Source organism: Centrocercus urophasianus, unplaced genomic scaffold, assembly GCF_019232065.1.
Source record: "Centrocercus urophasianus isolate 14NV4802_14NV808 unplaced genomic scaffold, USGS_Curo_1.0 seq_12, whole genome shotgun sequence".
Taxonomy (NCBI): Eukaryota; Metazoa; Chordata; class Aves; order Galliformes; family Phasianidae; genus Centrocercus; species Centrocercus urophasianus.
Genome location: NW_024884364.1, coordinates 26617300 through 26638780, shown reverse-complemented (window position 1 = coordinate 26638780; position 21481 = coordinate 26617300). Strand labels below are relative to the sequence as shown.

The window sequence follows — 21481 nt, the reverse complement described above, 5'->3', positions numbered from 1 at the left end:
ACATGGGTTGCTCCAGATTGGCTGGAGAGATAGCAAGTGTGACTGCACAGTGAACTATGAGAGCAATTTTAAATCTTCCAAAAGCTGGAGGGAGTAGCTCACGCTGCCCCAGAGCTCAAATTCTTTCTGCTAATGACTACTGGTCTGATCCAGCCTGATGTTCTGGGGGTCACTCTGCTCATTATTTTACAGGTTTCATCATTTCTATAGTCTTAAAATTTATTGTTATGATCTCTGTTTCCAAAAATTCTTTGAAAACTCTTAAGATGAATGAATCCCCTCTCTCTTTGTCTGTTTTTCTTTTATTGGGCAGTTGGTTGCTCACTCGCTTGCTTACTTTTTGCAATATTTACTCCTCCAAGTGCTGGTGTAAGTAGGCATCTACTTTTTCAGAAGTGAAAATACCAATTGTAGTACTCATTAGGTGGAAGAGAAAGCAGAAAGCACATATATAGAGGAAAGCAGAGAGCAGTCAGAAGCCTCTTTATAGAGAAGCAGAGAAAGTGTCACGTATTAGATTTTTGCAGGACTTGGGAAACCTTACACTGTAAACAGGCAAGTGAGAAAAGCTGAGGGTATTTGTTTCTGTGGGCAGAAAATATTATGCTATTTCAGCAACCTTTCCCATTTCTTCTGTTGTTTCCCCTGGTGCCACTGGTTAGAAAGGGATTCATTAGAGGAAAAGGCAAAAAGGAAGGGCAGAAGCTGATAAAGACTGTGAAGCTGGATGAAGAGACAGTGAGTTAGAAAGTGAACAACACAGGATATCCTTATGCATTGCCTTTCTGTACCATTTTTAATACATACAGGGCTGCAGCCTGAGGCAAGGCCAGAACTGCCCCATGAGGTGAGATACAGCTGGTTCCAATCAGGTGGGCTGGGCCCAGCAGCCAGCCTGGGGTGTCTGGGGACAGCCTGGGAGGGGAGATGCTGAGATGCTTCTTAAGGACTGCGAGTTGCTCATTCTGAAGCCATATACACACAATGAACGAGTCAAAAATACAGTGTTTAGAAGGAGGCAATTACTGATGGCTTCTGAAAGCCATCAGACTTCGAAAAAATAGATTTGAACCATCCTCTGGATTTAATAACTGATTTTTACATATTTATGGCTTTCGCTGGACTTAAGCTTAGGTGATTTACTTCCCATATTAAAAGGAGTCTGTAGCAGAGCTAGACCTCCCAGAAGTTACAAAGACATCCTATTTTGGTATACAATGAATATTAAAGAAAATACATGCTATTTTGATATACAACAAATTCAAGAAAGACACATAAAATTGTACTTAAAAACATGACTTTGCATTATAATCTCTCACAGTATTTCTGAAATATTTACTTAGATCATGGTATAAATTGATAAATGACTGGATTCAAGTATCTAAATAAAGATGCTGATGCAAATCCCTAAATTTGCCATTAAGTAAATCTGCCTTTTACGCTTCTCCCTCTTGAGTTGTGTATTGATGAGATTTTTTACTCACTTACATGTTATTTCCATCAGGTCTGAATAAAAGATATGCAGGCAAGAGAACTTCATGCTTGACTGTCTACCGCCTCTCCACTTGTGATACAAGCCTTTGGCAGCAATATGGAAGCTAACAGCTGATCTCCATTACAATTGCTTGCAGTTAGTGCTGAAGTTAGTAAAAACACTGGAGAACCTAGGGACTAACAACTCTTCGGCCTTATAAAAGTAGCACTGACATATATGTCAAAATTCCTCCATTTAGAAGAGTAAAGCTCAGAACTACAAACTCTTATTATTCAACTGCTGCAAGTAGAAATGCAAAACTTTTTGACCAAAGCTTTTCAACCAAAGTTTCACTCTGGACTTTGAGTAATGAAGTCGCTCCTCCATTTAGTTCTCAAATAGCAGGTTCATTTGAAGCCTTAGATTTCACAAAATCTCAGAATGGTTGAGGTTGAAAGGGTCCTCTGGAGGTCAACTGGTTCAATCCTTTGCTCAATCAGGCATACAGACAGCAGGTTGCACCCACAGAGCATTTGACTATCTCTGAGGAAGGAAACTCCACAACTTCTCTGGGCAACCTGTTACATTGCTCAGTCACCTGCACTGTTGTGAAATGTTTTCTGATATTCATACAGAACCTCTTGTACCCATTGCTGCTTGTCTTGTCAGTTCTGAAAAGAGCCTGATTCAGTCCTCTTTGCACCTTCCCTTCAAGAATTTATAGACATTGATGAGATCCCCCGTTAGGCTTTCTTTTCCACACATTGAGCAATCCCGGATCTCTCAGCTTTTCCTCATAGGAGACATGCTCCAGTCCCTTCACCATCTTCATGGTGGCCTTTGGATGCACTCTCTCCACATGTCCATATCTCTCTTGTATTGGAGAGCCCAGAACTGCACACAGTACTCACAGTGTGACCTCATTGGTGCTGAAAAGAGAAAAAGTATCACCTCCTTCAACATTCTGGCAATAGTTTGCCTAAATCAGCCAGGATAACATTAATTTTCTTTGCTGCAAGGGCGCATTACTGGCTCAAGTTCACCCTAATGTTCACCAGAATCCACAGGTCCTTTTTTGCAAGCTGTTTTCCAGCTGAGTAGCTCCCAGCACATGTTGGTGCCTGGGGCTGTTCCTCCTCTGGTGCAGGACTTCATACTTCTCATTGAACTCCATGAGATTCCTCTCAATGCATTTCTCCACCCTGTTCAGGTCCCTTCACATGACAGCATAATCCTTTGGCGTATCAGGCCTCTCCCAGTTCTGTGTTCGAAGAACTCCAGCAGAAAGCTGAGGAGTCCATAAATTTGTTTTCCATCTGTGCATAAGCTTCATGGAAGTCAGTGGCTGTTCAGCCAATAGGCTCTTACAATCAAAACAGGATTGAATGGGGAAAAAAATTGCCTAGAATGACCTAATATGTAATAGTCACTACTCAAACAATTGTTACAAAGGTTAGAGAGGCTCCTAACATCCACCTCTGTACCAGCACTGACAGAAAGAGTAGCATCTTCTGGCTTCACACAGTCTATGGATACTCTGTTTTGAGCAGGAAGTTGAAGGCAGAGGATGCAAGGTTAGTTCTGCACTTTCTGATTACCACTCACTAAATTCAACGTTCATGTTCACAGCATGAAGTTACCACAGAGGTGACTCATGTATCTAAAATTACTGAAATTCTACGAAGTGGTAGACATTTCTGTGACACAAGTTGGGCACTATTTAGTAGCAGGAAAGGTGGCAGTCTAAGATATTTGTATATTCAAATGCAAGATATCTAACATTTATAAAGGATACTAATTACCCTCAGGACTGATGTCTGGGGAAGTCATCATTACAGTAAAGCATTTCACAAAGTGTAGAAAGTGTAGATAAGCAAGACTCGCGTCTAAAGAAAAAGAGGGAAAACATTGCAATCTAATGTTTTGAACACTACAATGATAGTAATTATTCCTATAATAGGCAATGGAGAACCTGATGATGAATACAAATCTACTTTAAGGTGTGTTCTTAGGCAGTCTCAAGTACAGTGTTGTGCTATAACAGCAAGTAGACAATAAAATGACCTCGCATACATGAGTTTACAACCAGTTAGAAATGGCCTATTTTATTCCCTGGATAGCAAAGTTATTCAAGAGGGAAAACAACTGCACCAGACAAAAATAAAGATTTCAGAAGTGCCACAACAAAATCTATTTATTGAGCATCAATCTTCAGACATGCTCAGAAGAGGTAAGGAAATGGAGAGGAAAAAAGAGAGGGACCCTCTCAGAACAACCGATACCAAGGGGAGCACCAAGAACTGCAGTTCAGGGGGGCCAGACCCATCCCTGCAAACCAAAAGGAAAGCCCATCTAATCCTGCTTTTAGCAAGACATGGATTAAATAAGTCTAAATACATATATAAATTATTTGGGGAGTAGAGAGTAGTAAAGCATTTTCCTTTTTCTTTTTTTTTTTTTTTTGGCCCTTTGTTAAATACTCCTACTGCCAACTCTTGATTATCCAGCATAACAGGGAGGAAAGGTGTGATAAGAAAGGTAGAAAAAAGTCTGGGTAACATAAAGTATGTAAACAAGGCTACTAAAATCAGAGGGAGAATGCGAGGAAGGAAGGTTAGTAAAATGGACCCTCATATTAATGAGTCCTCATGCAAGTCAAGCTATGTACAATATTATGTGTGTGGAAGTTTAGCTCTTGTCTTCCTGACTGAGCTGCCCTCTCCTACCACTTTCTGCAATGCATTATCACACCCTCTAAGCCGACACAACTGTTTGTGTGGCTGTGTGAGCATTAGGGTGAGGAAAACTGCCCAGCATGAAATCTGACTCCAAAGCAAATGCTTCTTGAATGGCTCCAAATTTCCTGATACTTTTTATAAGGATTATCGACATTATATAGGCTTCTTTGGTCACAAAGACCAGCACATGTCTAGGACAGCAATAAGGAGGGCAATGTTCAGCAAGATAGAAACTCCCTGGAATTGCTGTCACATGCCCTCACCTGCTAAGTGACAGCAATTGTCTCCTACACTACACAAATGTCTGGAAAGAAAAAATATATATTAATGGGCACAGTGATGACTTTTCGTTATGAGAATGTTCATGGAAACTGTAACACTCCTTGCAGCACCTGTGAAACCCTCTGTCCAAAGTACACTGAGAAAGCACGGTATCTGTTGAATTAGCAGTGTGATAAAAATATTAAAATGTCAGTGGAACTCAGGGTATGCACGAATGTGCTCCATTCTCTTTGCCAGTTGCTAAGGGACTTAGCAGCCAACTTTATGGTTATATTTAACTTCTGAAATGCTTTTGCAGACATAGTATAATTCAACGTTTTGTTTCGCCTAAATCCTTTTTATTTGATCCCTTCTTTTCAGAGAGATTTTTGTATACTTGACACTGGCAGTTGTTTTAACCATGAAAATTTGGATTTAGGTCAGCTGTTCATAAGCCATTTAGATGGTGAAATAAATTCCTCAGTAGGAATACTTCTACCACCAGAAACTGAGATACAGCATCAGACCTCAACAGTCCTTAGAACAACTTTTCTGTGATACGGACATATCTGAATTCACATTCTCATACCAACCTCCCTCTTCAGATTTACTGTGCTTTAGTAATAGATTTTTGCTAAAGTATGTGGCTGATGATAGCTGGGCCAAGAGGGTAACGTAGAAGTATATACTAGGCCATCCCTTAGGTGTTGATTTAGCCAGAAAACTAGGTGCATATGTACAGCTTTGCCTCCGCTAGTCTTAGAATGTATTTCTTTAAGGGCACTAGCTCACAGGTACAAACAAGCACATCAGTCAACAAACAGCCAGGAGCTGCTAACAGTCTTTGATGTCTTGGATCAGATAGGGATTCAACAATAGACAGTTTTACACATAGTTATGAATACAGGCAGCTGCTGGTCACTTTTCCCTACCAAGACAATTCAGCTCACGTGTCAACCAGCATGCACCACTGGTGATGCACTGCCATCCTTTGGTCACATTCAGCTACAGAAGGAATGATGCTCTGTGTCAGTCCCAGTATGACTCACATTACAGAATCACAGAATCATTTAAATTGGAAAGGACCTTTATAGATAACCTGGTCTAATCCCCCTGCAGCAAATAGGGACACCTAATGCTAGATCAGGTTGCTCAAAGCCCCATCCAGCCTCACCTGGAAAGTCTGCAAGGACAGGGCATCCACCACCACTCTGGGCAACCTGTTCCAGTTCTTCACTACCTTTATAGTAGGAGCTTCTTCCTTATATCCAACTAAATCTCCCCTGTTTTAGTTTGAAATGACTTCCCCTTGTACTGCCACAACAGACACTTCTAAAGAGCTTGTTCCCTTCTTTCTTAAAGGCCCTCTTTAGATACTGAAAGGCCACTCTCAGATCTCCCCAAAACCTTTCCTTTTCCAGGTTGAACAGCTCCAACTTTCTCAGTTTGTCTTCACAGAAGAGGATTTCCACCCCTCAGTTATTTCCCTCACCCTTCTGGCCAACCTTCTTCTGACGCAGCCCAGGATAAAGTTGGCTTTCCTGTTGTCTCATATCCAGCTTTTAATCCACCAAGACCCCATAGTCCTTCTCCACATTGCTGCTCCCAATGAGTTCTTCTCCCAGTCTGTACACAGATGAAAGTTTACCACTGGAAAGCAAAAAGAATTGGTAGTGCCACATTTTGACTTGGCTACCTAAGCTATTTAGTAACAAAATTTGGCTGGGTCCAGAGTTTCTGTGTTGGTTTTATTTTATTATTTTTTTTCCACAACTTTGATTATTAGCTTATGTAAAAGGAGAAATTGTGGTGAAACTGTTAAGCACACTGAATTTCAATTCCTCCAAACAAACAAAAAAAAAAAAAAAAAAAAAAAAAAGCTCCAGATTGTTATCAAAGTGATGATGGACATGGTTTTGCTTTATCCCATTACTGCTAATTATCAAAACACCAAAGCCAGAGTTTTTCTATCATATCCCTGTTTAACATCCTGTTATCCTCAAGTGTTAGTCACATCAAAATCAGTAATAAATGGAAAAGAGCAATGAGCTACGCAATCATGTATATCACAAAAGACATCACAGTGGACCAGGATCCATAAGTAATTTTGTTTGGTACCATCAGTCATCCTAAATGACAACGGATTCCCTTCTTCTGCATGAAGTCAAACCTCTCAGGCTGCTCAAATACTAGTAAGCAAATAGAATTGTTGATTGTGAATGAACCGTTCGGTAGGGAGAAAAATTCTGCAAAATTAGATTTTATTTTTTTTTTTAATTGGCTTTAAGGCTGTTGGAAGTGCTCCTTTGAGTATTTTTTTTAACAGCATCATCGTCTACCCTCTCGTCAGTGGGCCTAATGCGCCATCTGCTGTTTTAATAGTTCTTGAAAGATGCTCTTCTGCAGAGTTTAAACAAACAGGCTGAAATGTTGTCGTGTTTGCTGTTGTTGTGTTTTAATTCCGGAAGCCGCTGCTTACACAAAGACTGGAAAAGAACCTAAACCTTTGCCATTGTTAATACTGCTCAGATACTGAAAACAACTGGGGCTAATCCGTAACTAAAAACACTATTCTTCCACTATTAAAATACAGTGATCGATGAGCTCCATCTGGCGGCTGCCTTTGCAGTAAACGTTATTGACTTCTTTTTCCCAAGAAATACTGTTAATGGACTAAACGGCAACTTTTCATCCCACTGAGCGAAATTAAGCAAGATTTCAGAACGTTTAGATTTCTAAAACACTCTTATATGTGCATTAAATAGATTTTCATTTATACAAAACGTGTGGTTGATATGCATTGGATATGGATTGCAAATAGATACACACATACTTTCCAGCCTTGCATATACAGCTAGACATTGGAATCATTTGCAGAAATAAACACTCAAATGACTATATGCATAGTCTTACATGCTAACATTCTTGTCAGGAGCCAAACTTTTTGCTTCTAATTGTAATTATTCTCTCAATTTGTGCTCAGTGCACGTATATCACTAATATTCCTGTCCGGGCATCCTCAGCAGCAACAACTGGAAAATAAGGCAATTGCTGAGTGGGTGCCACTGAACTAAACTATGTTATTGGACACTATATAAAAAACTCTTAACCAACTCTCATAATCACCGAATTAAGAACAGCACTAAAACGTAAAGGCAATTCCACCAGAGCAGAGATGGAAATAGAGAGATAAACCACGAAACACTGTTCAAAAAATATCCGTGATAGGCGACTGCCACCTGGTGGAATACAGGGAAGAGCTCAATCATGCAAAAAGTGTTTTTAAGGTGGTCAAGAGAATTTAAATGCCTAATTTAATATCAAAAAGGAATTGCCAAACATCGTGACAAATCTGCTCGTGGCTTAAGGGACATCCTCGGTGGAGCTCCATCCATCCCGAGCAATACATTCTATCAACACTGACCAGGATATTTCTGTATTTTTAATTAATATTTTTTGCAAACTATTTTGAACTTGTATGTTCAAAAATAAATTACAAAAAGTGTTAGGTATGTATCAGATGCAAAAGAAAACTAACAGCATAACTGGACCACCTCCCCTGTTGAGTTTCCTACCCTAGAAAAGCAGAGTTGAGTACACATCACCAGATCTCAAAAATAAGGGCAGATGGGCACACAGATGCAACTGTTGAGTTACAAGGCTCTGCTAAAGAAGTAAGGACTTGGGTTGCTACATACTAAGTGAAGTTCCCTCTTTGATTTTGCTCATCAGTGTGGGATGACAGCACTTTCTGTGGAATAAGAAACTGGAAACTCCAGTTCATCCATTCACAATACTGTGGGAGACAAATGTATTATTTGACTTAGACAGGTAATCAGCCTGTCCCACTGTCATTGGAACATGTCTCCAATTTTATGCAACATTCGTCTAAACGAGAACGAAAATCCTCTCATTTAGACGAATGTTTAGGAAACGCTCTCTCACAAAGACATCACCCTCAGGATGATGCATGCTGCTCTGCCTCCAGCCTGTGAGCTTTGCTTTGGCATAAAGCACAACATTAGTGCATGCTGCTCTGCCTCCAGCCTGTGAGTTTTGCCTTGGCATAAAGCATGGCACTGCTTGGCACTGAAGCATCTGTCACCGATAGGTACAGAGCTTCGGTTTCTATTACCACATTTGCTCACCACTACTTTGCCCTGATCCTCAGTAAGGCCTCTGCGAGGAGGAAGGCGCATTGCTGATGGGGCTGCACACTACAATGTGGATTAGCTGTACGGCTGGGGCTGCCTCAGGGAAAAACGCTGCCTGCCCCTACGTAGATGCCTCTATATAGTGATTTATAAGGAACCATTTCCCAGAACTACAGGTGCACGGCTGACTGTAGCCATTAAGGCTGCGCACGGACAAGGACTCCTTCAAGTGAAAAAGAGAAATAAAAACGGAGGCAGAAGGGGGGAGAAACGAAAAGGAAAAGCACAACCAAGTGGCAACGGAACCCAGAGCCCAGCCGGGGGTTGAGGATCAGCGGGGGGGGGCCGGCTGCATCCCCTCGTCCGGCAGCGCGGCTCGCGCTCGGACCGCTGCCCTTCCAGCCCCACCGCACCGCTCCCCTTCCCTCCCCGTCGAGGACAGTGGGGGAGCCGGGGGCGGGGGCCGCCCTCCGCCGCCTTACGCACGCAGTGAGCTCACGGCCCGGGCCGAGGGGCGGCGCGGTGGGGGGCGGCGGGGCCGCGCCGGGGATGGGGGCGGCCCGGACAAACCCCATAAAGGGCGGCGGCGGCGACCGGGCTGCCGCACTCACCCCGCTCGGCGGAGGCGTTCGGATCGCGGCGGAGGGTCGGGGGCTCGCAGGCCGCCTTCGTTCCGTCCCCGCCGCCGCCCGCAAGAGTGGAAGTGCACTCGAGGCCGTCCCGGGGCTTTCGCAGGAGCGAGCGATCGAAGCTCGGAGAGCCGAAGGGGAAAGGAACGGTAACTAGCGGAGATCCGCAGAGCGGGACCCTCCGGCAGACCCCTCCCGAAAAGGCCATGGAAAAGTCTCCGCCGCCTCCGCAGTGATCGCGGACCCGCGGCCGCCCCTCCGCCGGGAGAGAGCCCCGCGCCGCGAGCGCACCGCCGCGCACCGCCCGCTCAGCTTAGCCAACCCCCGCAGCCGCCGCGCCGCCGCGCCGCGATGAGGGCCGGCGCCCGCCCGCCGCCGCCCGTGCTGGCTGCGCTGCTGGGGCTGCTGGGGCTGTGCAGCGCCCAACGCCCCGCCGCCCGCCAGGCCCTGGTGCTGCCGCGCCGCTTGGGCGCTGCCGGCGGCAGGGAGCGCTTCCGCCTGGAGGCCTTCGGGGAGCGCCTGACGCTGGAGCTGGAGCCCGACAGCAGCTTCCTGGCCCCGGACTTCACCCTGCAGTACCTGGGCGGGCCGCCGCCGCCCTCCTCCTCCTCGCCGCCGCCGGGAGACGACCTCGCCCGCTGCTTCTACTCCGGCACCGTCAACCGGGACCCCGGTTCTGCCGCCGCCCTCAGCCTGTGTGCGGGGATGCGCGGCGCCTTCTCGCTGCGGGGCCGCGAGTATCTCATCCAGCCCGCGCCCGGAGCCGCGGGGCACCGCTTCGGTCCCCACCTCCTCCGCCTCCGCGGGCCCCGCGCTCCCGCCGCATCCCGCTGCGCCGTGGCCGAGCCGGGGGCGGGAGCCGAAGCGGCAGGACCGGAACCGGAGCCCTCGGGGCACGCAGGTACCGAGCGCGGGTGGGAGCGGGGCTTTGGGTGCTGCCCTCGGGCGCGGAGTTTTCGTGCGTTACTCACGTGCGCACACTCTCCCTCTCTTTTTCAATGCAGAAACGAGAAGCAAAAGAAAGAAAAGATTCGTCTCCAGTCCCCGCTACGTGGAGACCATGCTGGTGGCCGACCAGTCAATGGCCGAGTTCCACGGCAGCGGGCTGAAGCACTACCTCTTGACGCTGCTCTCAGTGGCGGCCAAGCTGTACAAGCACCCCAGCATCCGCAACTCCATCAGCCTGGTGGTGGTAAAGATCATGGTCATCTACGAGGAGCGCAAAGGACCCGACATCTCCTCCAATGCTGCCCTGACTCTGCGCAACTTCTGCAGCTGGCAGAAGCAGCACAACCCGCCCAGTGACCGGCACGCCGAGCACTATGACACTGCCATCCTCTTCACCAGGCAGGTGAGGGACAAGGAGGCCAAGTCTACCCCGTTGCCTGTAGCTCCCCACCCCTCAAAGACTCCCAAAAAGCATTTAGAGGTACTTCAGGATCCACAAAACAGTCTGTAATTGAAATGAATTTTTGTTGTTTAGGGTTCAGTATCCTTTGTGTTGTCTTAGGTGAAGCTTACAGCGTAGGACGTGGACTCGGTGATTCTTATGGGTGTCTTCCAGCTTGGGATATTCTGTGATATGCAGTGTGTTTCTGCTGTATATTTTTAGCAGAGTCAGTATGGAAATTATGCATCCTGCTTCTACGTGTAAGCCTTGTGTATGTTCCAAAGACAGATTTTTGCCATCGTACCCATTGAAGTGCTGAATATTTATGCACTTTCCATAAGTGAAGGCAAGCTGCCAGGGTGGGATGGTTCTTGCCAAGGTGAAGGCTCTGATCTGATTAATAATGAACTGCCTTTTTTTGCAGGACCTCTGTGGTGCCAAGACATGTGATACTCTTGGGATGGCCGATGTGGGAACCGTTTGTGATCTAAACCGCAGTTGCTCTATCATAGAAGACGATGGCTTGCAGGCTGCCTTCACAACAGCCCATGAGCTAGGTACTTGAAGCTCTAAAATGCGATTTTGGCTGATTAGCTGCAGGCAGCTTGATGCAGTGAGACTGGAAGCTCCCGGTTCCACAGGCACTGGGCACCCTGTGCTGCCTTGGCAAGGCTGGAAGCACCACAGCCTGGCAGTGCAGCAGGGTTCCACTGCTGAAAGCAGTTCCAGGCCACACTGCTTTGTCTGCGAGAACTGTGTTGGACTGAGATTGCAGGAAAATAGCCTGTGAGGAGAGAGAAGATGCTCTGTAATCTGCTTAAAACTTGGCATTGTTCAGATCCCACTATTCTTTCAGTATTTAAAGACCTGACTATGAGTAGCTCCAGAGTTACAGTAGCAGTGGTAATGCAAAGGACAGACCTGCTGAAATCACAAACTTTTTTTTTTGTTGTTCCTAAGGCCACGTGTTTAACATGCCTCATGACGATGCAAAGCAGTGTGCTGGCATTAATGGAATAAGCCGGGATTTCCACATGATGGCATCCATGCTTTCCAACCTGGATCGCAGCCAGCCCTGGTCTCCGTGTAGTGCCTACATGATTACAACATTCTTGGATAATGGTCATGGTAAGATGATTAAACTTTCCATTTATGTGGCATTCATGCTCTTGTGTTTTACTGCTTTGCTTCTTTTCCCTTTTAATTAATGGAGTGCTTTCTGCTGAAGACAGCATTAACCTTTTGCATGCTGCCAATGACATTAGAAGGCCCTTAGTTGTACAAAAACGGTGGCACAGATTGGCTGGAAAACTCATGCTGCAATGCAAATGCAGTTTCACAGAAGCCAATACATTTTTCCTTTTTAAAACTGAACTCACTGACAGCACCATCTGCTCTATTTTCCTTTTCTATCCCTTTTCAGGTGAGTGTTTGTTGGACAAGCCCCACAGACCAATCCAGCTTCCTTCTGACCTGCCCGGCACGCTGTATGATGCCAACAGACAGTGCCAGTTCACTTTTGGAGATGAATCCAAGCACTGCCCTGATGCAGCCAGTACGTGCACAACTCTGTGGTGTACCGGCACTTCGGGAGGACTGCTCGTCTGCCAAACCAAACACTTCCCTTGGGCGGATGGTACCAGTTGTGGGGAAGGGAAATGGTGCATGAATGGCAAGTGTGTGAATAAAACTGAGAAGAAGCATTATGATGTAAGTATTCTACAGACTTCGAAGTTTTTTTTTAGTTTAGTTTTGTTTTGTTTTTCTTCTACAAGCAGCTTGTGTTAAAGTATTTGTGGTTTTATCTAACTGTTTTGGTTTCCTTTTGCTTGTCCTTTCAGACCCCAGTGCATGGCAGCTGGGGGTCCTGGGGAGCGTGGGGAGAGTGCTCACGGAGCTGCGGCGGCGGTGTGCAGTATTCTTTTAGGGAGTGTGACAACCCTGTTCCGAGGAATGGGGGGAAGTACTGTGAGGGGAAGAGGGTGCAGTACAGGTCGTGCAACATCGAGGACTGCCCGGATAACAATGGTAATCTTTTCCCCATTTCTGAGGTGAGGGAAGGGGATCTTCTGGAGGAAGACCGTGTACAGAAGTTGATCTAATGTCCACCTGTCTTTCCTCTGCCTGCAGGCAAAACCTTTAGAGAAGAACAATGTGAAAAGCACAATGAGTTTTCCAAATCTGCCTTTGGAAGCGGACCTGCAGTGGAGTGGACACCCAAGTATGCTGGTGTCTCTCCAAAGGACAGATGCAAACTGGTCTGCAGAGCAAAAGGAACGGGATACTTCTTTGTTTTACAGCCAAAGGTATTTGAAAGCTATCACCCATCCTCCTAAAGAAGCAGACTTCTATTTTCTCCTACTCTTTGTGAAGTTAAGAGTCAAGGAGTGTAGAAATCTGAGATTATGTTCTTCTGGTATTTAAGCTAGGTCAGAAAAATGAGATTGTGTTGTATTTAAGCAGTATTCTTCCTTTTCTGCTCCATACATGCACAGTCTGATTGGTGCCAGCATGCTTTAAATACTCTGGCACATGGTTGCAGTTACTTCACACGAACCACCTCTTCTACCCACTCCACCCTAGTTTCCTTCCCTTTCCTTCCACCAATTTGATTGCACTGAGATATGTTTGGAGGATTCTTATGGTTCCTTGCCAGAATATCAGTGCTTTGTCATAGCAGTTAGTAATACGCTGACAGCTTAAAATAAACAAAAGGAAAAATAACTTATCTTGCGTAGCTACTTGAACTCACTGTCATTAGACGTTGAGAGCCAGTAACTGCCAGGGTGATGACACAGATATTTATTGTAGAGGAGTACTCGTAGACGGAAAGGATTGATTGGACACCACTAAAAGCAATTTTAGTTCTGTACTTTCTTTGACACTCGCTTCTAGTGACATGAGAAAAAAAATGTCCACTACACATAATTACTAACAGTTCTGTAGACTTCTTCTGGAGTGGGGTGGGTGTTAATAAAAATCGAAAGTGCTTGTTTTCTTTAATCACCACAGCATTATCTTTTTTTCAAGTGAGTTGAAGAATCATTATGTAGCTCCAACTACCTACAGACTGCTTTGGTTTCTAGTTTGAAAGGCCTTAAAAATCTGGGTGCTGCAGGCCTTCCCTCTGTTCATATTCTTCATTTTGTATGTATTTTGTTTGCAATTTCAAAGGAATGTGCATTTTCTAATTGAATGCCTTCCTCCTGGTTTCCTGTGAAGGTTGTGGATGGCACCCCGTGTAGCCCCGACTCCACCTCTGTGTGCGTCCAGGGACAGTGCGTGAAGGCTGGCTGTGACCGGATGATAGGCTCCAATAAGAAGTTTGACAAATGCGGGATCTGCGGTGGCAATGGATCCACTTGTAAAAAAGTGTCTGGAACACTTGTTAGAGCAAAGTGAGTGCGTGAGCGCAGCTGCTGTTTTGTTCTGGGGAATGCTTTGTGGGTGTAGGCTTTTTGGTTTCCAAGTCAGTGAGATACTGTCTCAGTTTATCCTTGGAAGTGAGATTTGTTCTGTCAAAGACAGTTGACTGATGATGACTCACAGTCAGATCTCAGTGTTAAAGGAAACCCGTTACATGGGACATGCCTTTGCCACAGCAATAACGTGGGATGTGACTTTGCAAATCTCTTAATCCATTAGTTCTGTTAGGTCAGCAACTTGTGAGCCTCATGCTTTGGCTCCAAATGAAATTCAGCCTTGTGTGAGGCAGCTCCTCCCCTGTCCCAGAGATCAGTGGAGAACTCAGTCTTTCTTTTTTCTCTTGGGCAGACCGGGCTACCACGACGTGGTCACCATTCCAGCTGGGGCAACCAATATCGAGGTGAAGCAGCGGAACCACAGAGGTGCTAGGCATGATGGCAGCTTCCTGGCCATCAAAGCTGCAGATGGCACCTATGTCCTCAACGGTGATTACACCCTGTCAACGCTGGAACAGGACATCACCTACAAGGGCAGTGTGCTGAGATACAGCGGCTCCTCTGCAGCTCTGGAGAGGATCCGCAGTTTCAGCCCTCTAAAGGAGCCTCTGACCATACAAGTCCTCACAGTGGGGGACCTGCCACAGCCTAAGATCAAGTTCACCTATTTTGTGAAGAAGCCTGCTCAGCCTGCGTCAGAGAAGGTGCCCAGTAAAAAGAAAGAGTCCTTCAATGCCATCAAGGAGATCATCTCCTCTGAGTGGGTCATTGAGGAGTGGGGCGAGTGCTCCAAGTCGTGTGGCTCAGGCTGGCAGCGGCGGGCAGTGGAGTGTCGGGACCCCCAGGGGCGGCCAGCCACTGACTGTGCCCGGGAGCTGAAGCCCAGTGATATCCGTCCCTGTGCTGATATTCCCTGCCCACAGTGGCAACTGGGGGACTGGTCGGCTTGCTCTAAGACGTGCGGGAAAGGTTTCAAAAAGAGGTTGTTGAAATGTATTTCTTACGATGGCGGTGTGCTGCCACAAGAAAGCTGTGAGCCTTCCAAGAAACCGAAGCACCTGATAGACTTCTGCAATGTTACGGACTGTAGTTAAATAGTATAAGTTGGGAAAGCTAATTTTTTTTTTTTTTTTTCCTTCAGAACAATGCACTGAAAATAAGAGGGTTAGAGGTAGCGCATACGTTTTGCATACAAAATTTACGGTGAGGATCCATTGAGGTGGGACAGTGAAAATAACCTTTGTTGGCATTGCATCCTAAAACTACCCTGCCAACTGCAGATTTGATAGGATAGCAGACCAATCTCACTCACTCTTCTTCAGCAGAGAAGGCCCTAGGGTAATATAACTTCCTTTTTTAAAGTCTGTTACAAATTAAAACATGAGCAGTGGCCAAAGCATGTTTAAGCAAACATTTTGGGGTTGGTTAATTCTCCCGTCTTTTGGATTTATATTGTGGTACTGATCAAGTCCCCACACGTAAGAAGAGAAGACAAAGGGGAGTGGAAAAGATAGCTTAAAATCATTGGTCAGGGCTTACCTACCTCACAAAGGGCAAAACACAGGATTAGAAAAGGAGCTTTAACTAAGTCATTCATGGCTGCTATTGTTTCAGAGAACATTTTTATATAAAAACAAAGCCATATTCTCTACCGTAAGAAATAGCAAAAACTCTACTCCACAAATAACTAGAATGTCATTCTTTCATTATTTCCTTTAAAGCATCTTTATGTCATTCCAATGTTCCTGTCCATTTTTCTTATCCACTTTAATGCCACTGTAGTGACATCTAATGCACAGGCTAGAAAAAGTGGAAATCTTCATGGAGCAGGTAGCAGCTATGAGTAGTTGCTCTTTGTGCCTTCTGCACACCTTCCACTGGCTTTTTTTGATTTGAGCTTGGCTCTACCATCCTGTCAACCAGACTAGTGGCAGTGGGTGTTTCAGTCAGTGCTCTCATGTTATTTTTCCCTTACCCCAGCTGATAGCAATTGTTTGCATTTGGATGAAAAGACAGCAAGAAATCCCCTATGAATGGGAACCTCTCCTAAATGGCCTCTGATAGGTTTGTAGTGCTCAAATCACTGATAAGGCGGGAAGACAAAGCTGAAGGATAGCAGGTCCATCCACAGCAGTACGCCAGCATTTGCATAATTAAAGTTTGTGCCAGTCCATAGACAATGAGAGAATATGGCTTTCCATATGTATATAGTAAAATATATTACTATAGATGTTACATACTTTATAAGTATTTTATATTTCTTTCCCTTCTGGGAAGGGTTATAATTTGTAATAAATGCATATAATGAGCATATTTATTTTTATACTTCTTGTCTAATGTGATCTTCTAAGTTATCGCTTTTTTAAAAGGGCATATAACAAGGATAGAGTATTTATACAGTATAATATGTTACTAGAAGTAATAAATGGACCCTATAAATTTTGAAAGTGGAGCGTCTTTATTTCACTGGAGTAAAACGAGTCTGCCTTAGAATCCAAGCTTATTCCGCTTGACAATGTTACAAAGAAAGCTAAACCACGTTTTCCTAAAATACCAGTAGCTTAGGCTACCAATAGACTACGTTAGTTAAGGGGTTTGGAAAACTCTACCTGTACATTAGAAAGGGTGATTTTGTATTTTATTGCTTAACTACTATCTGGGTGCTCAGTACTGTTGTTTCATCTTCAGAAATATGGACTGCTGCTAGACAGACACCTCTGATTTTAATAAGGGCTTACAGAGGGAATATTGCTGTCAGTGGTGTACATAACAAAAAATAAATAAATAAAAGTACAAAAGTAGCAGTTTTACCTGCTCCACTTAACCTTACCTACTGGGAAAGACGCTTTTGGAATTCAAAACCATTAACTAGCAGTCAGAGGTTTCCCTCACAAAATTCTGGAGGGCCTCATGATCACGTTCTTCTAATTACTTGTAAAAGTACTGTATGAATGAACTGTTCTAACTGTTAGTAACACGTTTCATAATGTTGAAATACATACTAAGCGTTAAGAAACTGATTTTTTGCTCCTTCATTTCTGATCTCATGACTACTCCAGTTGAGGGAAAATCTTCTGTTGAGCTCAGTGGGATTCTTGCCATGGAATTTGAGACATCAGTCATCTATGAATACTTTTGGCTTTGTGTCATGTAAAAATCTATTAAAACTTCCTTTGCCAATGTTTGGACTCTGTCTTGCAGAAATTGTTCCCACTTTATTCCAAGGATAAAATCCTGGCCCTTCTAAAGCACATAGAAAAATTTTCATCATGTCACACTTAATCATTAACTATTACTTTGTCTTTGACATGCAAAAATACGGGGGAACATTTTACATGTAGTGTTATTTAGGAGACGGCCACTTTATTTTTTCATAAATGCTTAAGAGTATTTTTATTTGCTTATATTTGCATACAGAAAGGGTGGTTGGGCATTGAAAGTGGTAGAATCATCATCCCTGGAGGTATTTAAGGGATGTGTGGATGCAGTGCTTGGAGTGGACAAGTGGTGGGCTTGGAGATCTTAAGGGTCTTTTCCAACCTAAATGATTCTTTGATTCTATTCATATGCATGTGTATACTGCAGCACGTTTAATTTAGGAACATATAGATATATACATTTGCAAGAGAAATAACTAATTTTCAGTTGTTCTTAATCCTTGTAGACTGTATCCTAACAAAAAGCTGTTTGTTGGTGTTGCCTGAAACACTCTTCATTTAAGAGCCTAAGGAGCTAGCGTCCCATAACTGCAAGATATTCCATATCTACCAAATTGGCAAGGTCCCCTGACTTCTGGTTGAGGGTCATTGCCCAATTTTGCTCTCATCAATCTAGACTCAAGGCAGGGCTGAGAAAATCCTGCAGACAAAACAGCTTCCTCTAGACCCGCCCATATCAATTAGAGCAAGCCCTGGGTGTTGACTTACACTTCTCTTGCAGTAGCACTTGGGGCTGTTTGGGAGGAAACAATGATATTTTATAGGCACCACCTTTCACACAGAAGGGAATTTGGATCCCATTAAATGCAGCAATTTACTTTTTTTTTTTTTTAACAAGAAACACTTTCAGTGCCTTTCTGAAGTGCCCGTATTACTTGAGTTAGCTCTAGTTAATTACAGGGCTGAGTGATCTAAGTGAGGAGTTGGAAGTTGTGAGGGAAATTAAACACACTTACGTTTTACAGTAAGAAATGGCAACAGCAACACCTTTCACACTCTTGCAGAAGGTTGCATAATAAAATCAGTGATGAAGTAATAAAAGGCTATGATAGCCTAATTTCTATAATGGCACTAATTTCTTTAGAGCATGAACACAGCAGCAGCTGGTTGGCTCATAACCCACAGTTGTAATGCAGAAGACCAAGACTTCATTTCCAACTCAATTTACTGACAACATATTTTTCTTTGACCAGTCCATGAATCTTTAGCAGTTGCATCTTTTAGACAGTAATATGGTTCTTGAAATTATATCCTGCTTTTAAGGTGAGTTGCAGAAGACAGGGGAGATTCAGAATGGATATTAGGAAGAATTTCTCAGCAAGAGCAGTGCTGCAGTGGCACAGGCTGCCCAGGGAGGTGGTGCAGTCACCGTCCCTGAGGTGTTCAGGAGCCGTGTGGATGTGGCACTGAGGGACGTGGGCAGTGGGCGTGGGGGGGTGGGCTGGTGGTTGGACTGGGGGATCTTAGAGGTCTTTGCCAACCTTCATGATTCTATGACATGCTCCAAATTATGTTCTCATACAGTGCAATCACAGGCCTTTCCTTTCCAAAGTGCCTTCTTGTTATGAGACAGTCTGCTTGTGGTGACCCAGCAAGGGAAAACCAGCTGAAGCAGTTTAAGTCGGTGCTGCCCTTTCAAGACTACAGGTGAACTAGGTGTCCCTTGCCCCAACATCTGGATATCCATAGCTTGTATTACAAAGCGCTGGAGAGTTAAGTGTTTTTTGTGCACAAGTTTGTGGTGAGCAGGAATTGCAACACACTTTAACTGTTTAATCAGGAATGTTCTTGGGATAACAAGCAGTAAACAGTTGTAGCTAAGTAATGTGGGCTTGGTAGATAAAATCACTATTTTCAGATATTTTCAGAGATAAGGGAAGAGGCAGGTGTATAAATAAATGAAATGTGTCTTCTTTAATCGCCCTTGGTTTTATTGCTTTCAAGGCTGAGCTAACTTTTAGTTCTTGGTGGGGCTACAAGTCATTCTGTTGGCAGAGAGAAGCGAATCAAGCAACATCACTATCAGTAGCTCTTTGCCTTTTCAAGCATTACGATTATCAGAAAAATCTTTACTTCCCCCCAATAATTGCCTTAAAGAGGCTGGAACTTGAAGTAAATCTAATGAGTGCTAGATCTCCAGGATGCAATTTTCAGACTTTGGCATCTAAATTAAAAAACAATTGGGAGTTGAAGGAGAAATACATTTATGCTTCAAAACTACTTTTTAGGCTGATTTGTGTGTGAAATTTTGGCATCTATGCTGAATAAGTACTGTAAGAATAGGTTCTATAAAATTTGGAGTAGCTGCTTTAAAATCGAGAAATGATTCAATTTACTGCTAAAAACAGAATTAGCATTAAATAGGAAAAAAAAAAAAAAGAAAAAACAGTATGTGACAGGATTCTTAAGCTTCTCTGTTCCCTTCTTTTGAGTCTGTTGTAAAGGTGTTAGACATTGGTGTTGCCTAAATAATTATTTTGCCACTAATGGTAATACATGTGGCTTCAGAGCAGAGAAAGTTATTATAGAAGATGGCTCTGTGTGAGCTTTCATAGCAAAGAAATAACTGTATGTGTCTAGTATGGAAAAATCTTGAAATTGTTTGGAGCTGTTATATACTTCAGCAGCTGATACTCCGTTTTAGAGCTGTCTGTTGCCTGTGTGTATCTGGAGCTATGCTTTTAGCAATAGGATATTGGCTCACAGAGTAAGTGTCCCAGCTGATACACAGTACCATGTAACGTGGCCATTGGATTCAATTATTTCTATTTTTACAGCCGTTTTCATTCAATATCCCAGCACTGCATATGTTTTGATAAAAGTCTCGCACATGTTGTACAGAGAAACAAGTGAGAACTTTGCTTTTACCATTGTCATATCACAAGTGGGAAAACAAATGCAAAATAATGTTATTTGATCTGTTTTTCTGGATGTCATAGGATAAACTGGTGATTTGGTCTAGGGAAAAAAAAAAAAGGACAGAATGTCATAAACCTCTAGTTAGGTTAGGGAATGGAGAAGAAAAAGCCCCTAAAGAAATTTAGAATGGCAGCCTTAGAACAGCCCAGACTCCTTAGCAAACACCTTTACTTAATGTCTGTCTTCTGCTCATCAGCTGGCTATGAAATTGCTTGCACAGCCTTGCTGATGTTGCTATGGGCCTCATACACCTGGGAACGCTTTTCATCCTGTGCAATTGCAAACATGCCTACAAACCACCACTGGAGCAAAGATCCTATGTGATATGGTCAGGGCTGCTCAATCCTCAAGGCAAAGTGGGCATAACTAGGTGAAGAGTTTTCACTTGTAAAGACCACACAACGACAGCAAATTAATTGCCTTGCCCCACTCCCCCAGAACAGGGGTGAGTCCCTCAGACATGCCTGGGCTACTACAGGAGTTCAGCAATACCCATCCAGTATTTTGCCCCATTTTGCATAAACCACATGCATTGTTATAACATGTGGGGCCAGGGAAAGGACAGAGCTGGGTATTGCCTCCTCTCCTAGCAGTGCCCTTTCTTATATCTGTTCAATAGCAGTTCCAAACATTTTTATTTTCCTAGTTAAACAACAGCTACAAATATGCATTCAAGCTTGGAACTCACCCTCAAATCACAAAACAACTTACACCCACATAAGGGAAGTCAAAACATAGCTACCAGGTTCACAACAAGCAGGGATATCAACATTATATTCCAATAAACGTTTGTGAGCTCAAAGCCTGGGGCAGACTGATTATTGCTAGAGATGAAAATAGCACTGTTGTGTCTCTCAGATCTATTTTATGGCACCAGACAACACAGGAAGGTCTTGTGCAAGAGGTTTGGTCACGGGCAGCAGAAGCACTATTTCACGCAGTGCCTTTGCCCATAAGCTAACTACATTTGCTTGATAGCTTCAATGTGTTAAAGGATAGTCCTTTGTCTTATTTCAGCCCAAGACCATAAGTTAATGAGATCCCAGATGTCTGGACAATATTTTAAATTACGCATCCCAACTCTGAGTTGAACCAGTACAAAATCCGTCATCCTTTGTATCCTGGCTTTTCTGTAAGAAAGCTACAAAACTAATTTGACTTTCTATCAGCTCTTGATTCTTCCCAGATATTCCATTTGAAAATGAATATTTTATCCAATATTAGTTGCACTCAAATGTAACATATTTTCCTATAAGCACAAAAAGGAGCTAGTTGT

At 43.9% G+C, this 21481-nt stretch overlaps 1 protein-coding gene across 1 annotated transcript; it reads left to right on the top strand.

Annotated features, from left to right (window-relative positions):
* The first annotated feature begins 9607 nt into the window (after positions 1-9607).
* On the top strand, positions 9608-16515 carry ADAMTS1 (ADAM metallopeptidase with thrombospondin type 1 motif 1). The gene is made up of 9 exons (XM_042810036.1): positions 9608-10157; positions 10261-10607; positions 11071-11203; positions 11607-11774; positions 12070-12356; positions 12488-12674; positions 12777-12952; positions 13869-14044; positions 14421-16515. Exons 1-9 carry the CDS (start codon positions 9608-9610, stop codon positions 15160-15162), a joined length of 2766 nt encoding a protein of 921 aa, XP_042665970.1. The 3' UTR covers positions 15163-16515.
* Positions 16516-21481: the final 4966 nt, after the last annotated feature.

Coding starts and splice junctions, on each gene's coding strand:
- ADAMTS1 (XM_042810036.1), top strand. CDS start 9,608: ATGAGGGCCGGCGCCCGCCCGCCGCCGCCCGTGCTGGCTGCGCTGCTG. Junction 11,204..11,606: donor CACAACAGCCCATGAGCTAG/GTACTTGAAGCT, acceptor GTTGTTCCTAAG/GCCACGTGTTTAACATGCCT. Junction 12,357..12,487: donor CTGAGAAGAAGCATTATGAT/GTAAGTATTCTA, acceptor TTGTCCTTTCAG/ACCCCAGTGCATGGCAGCTG.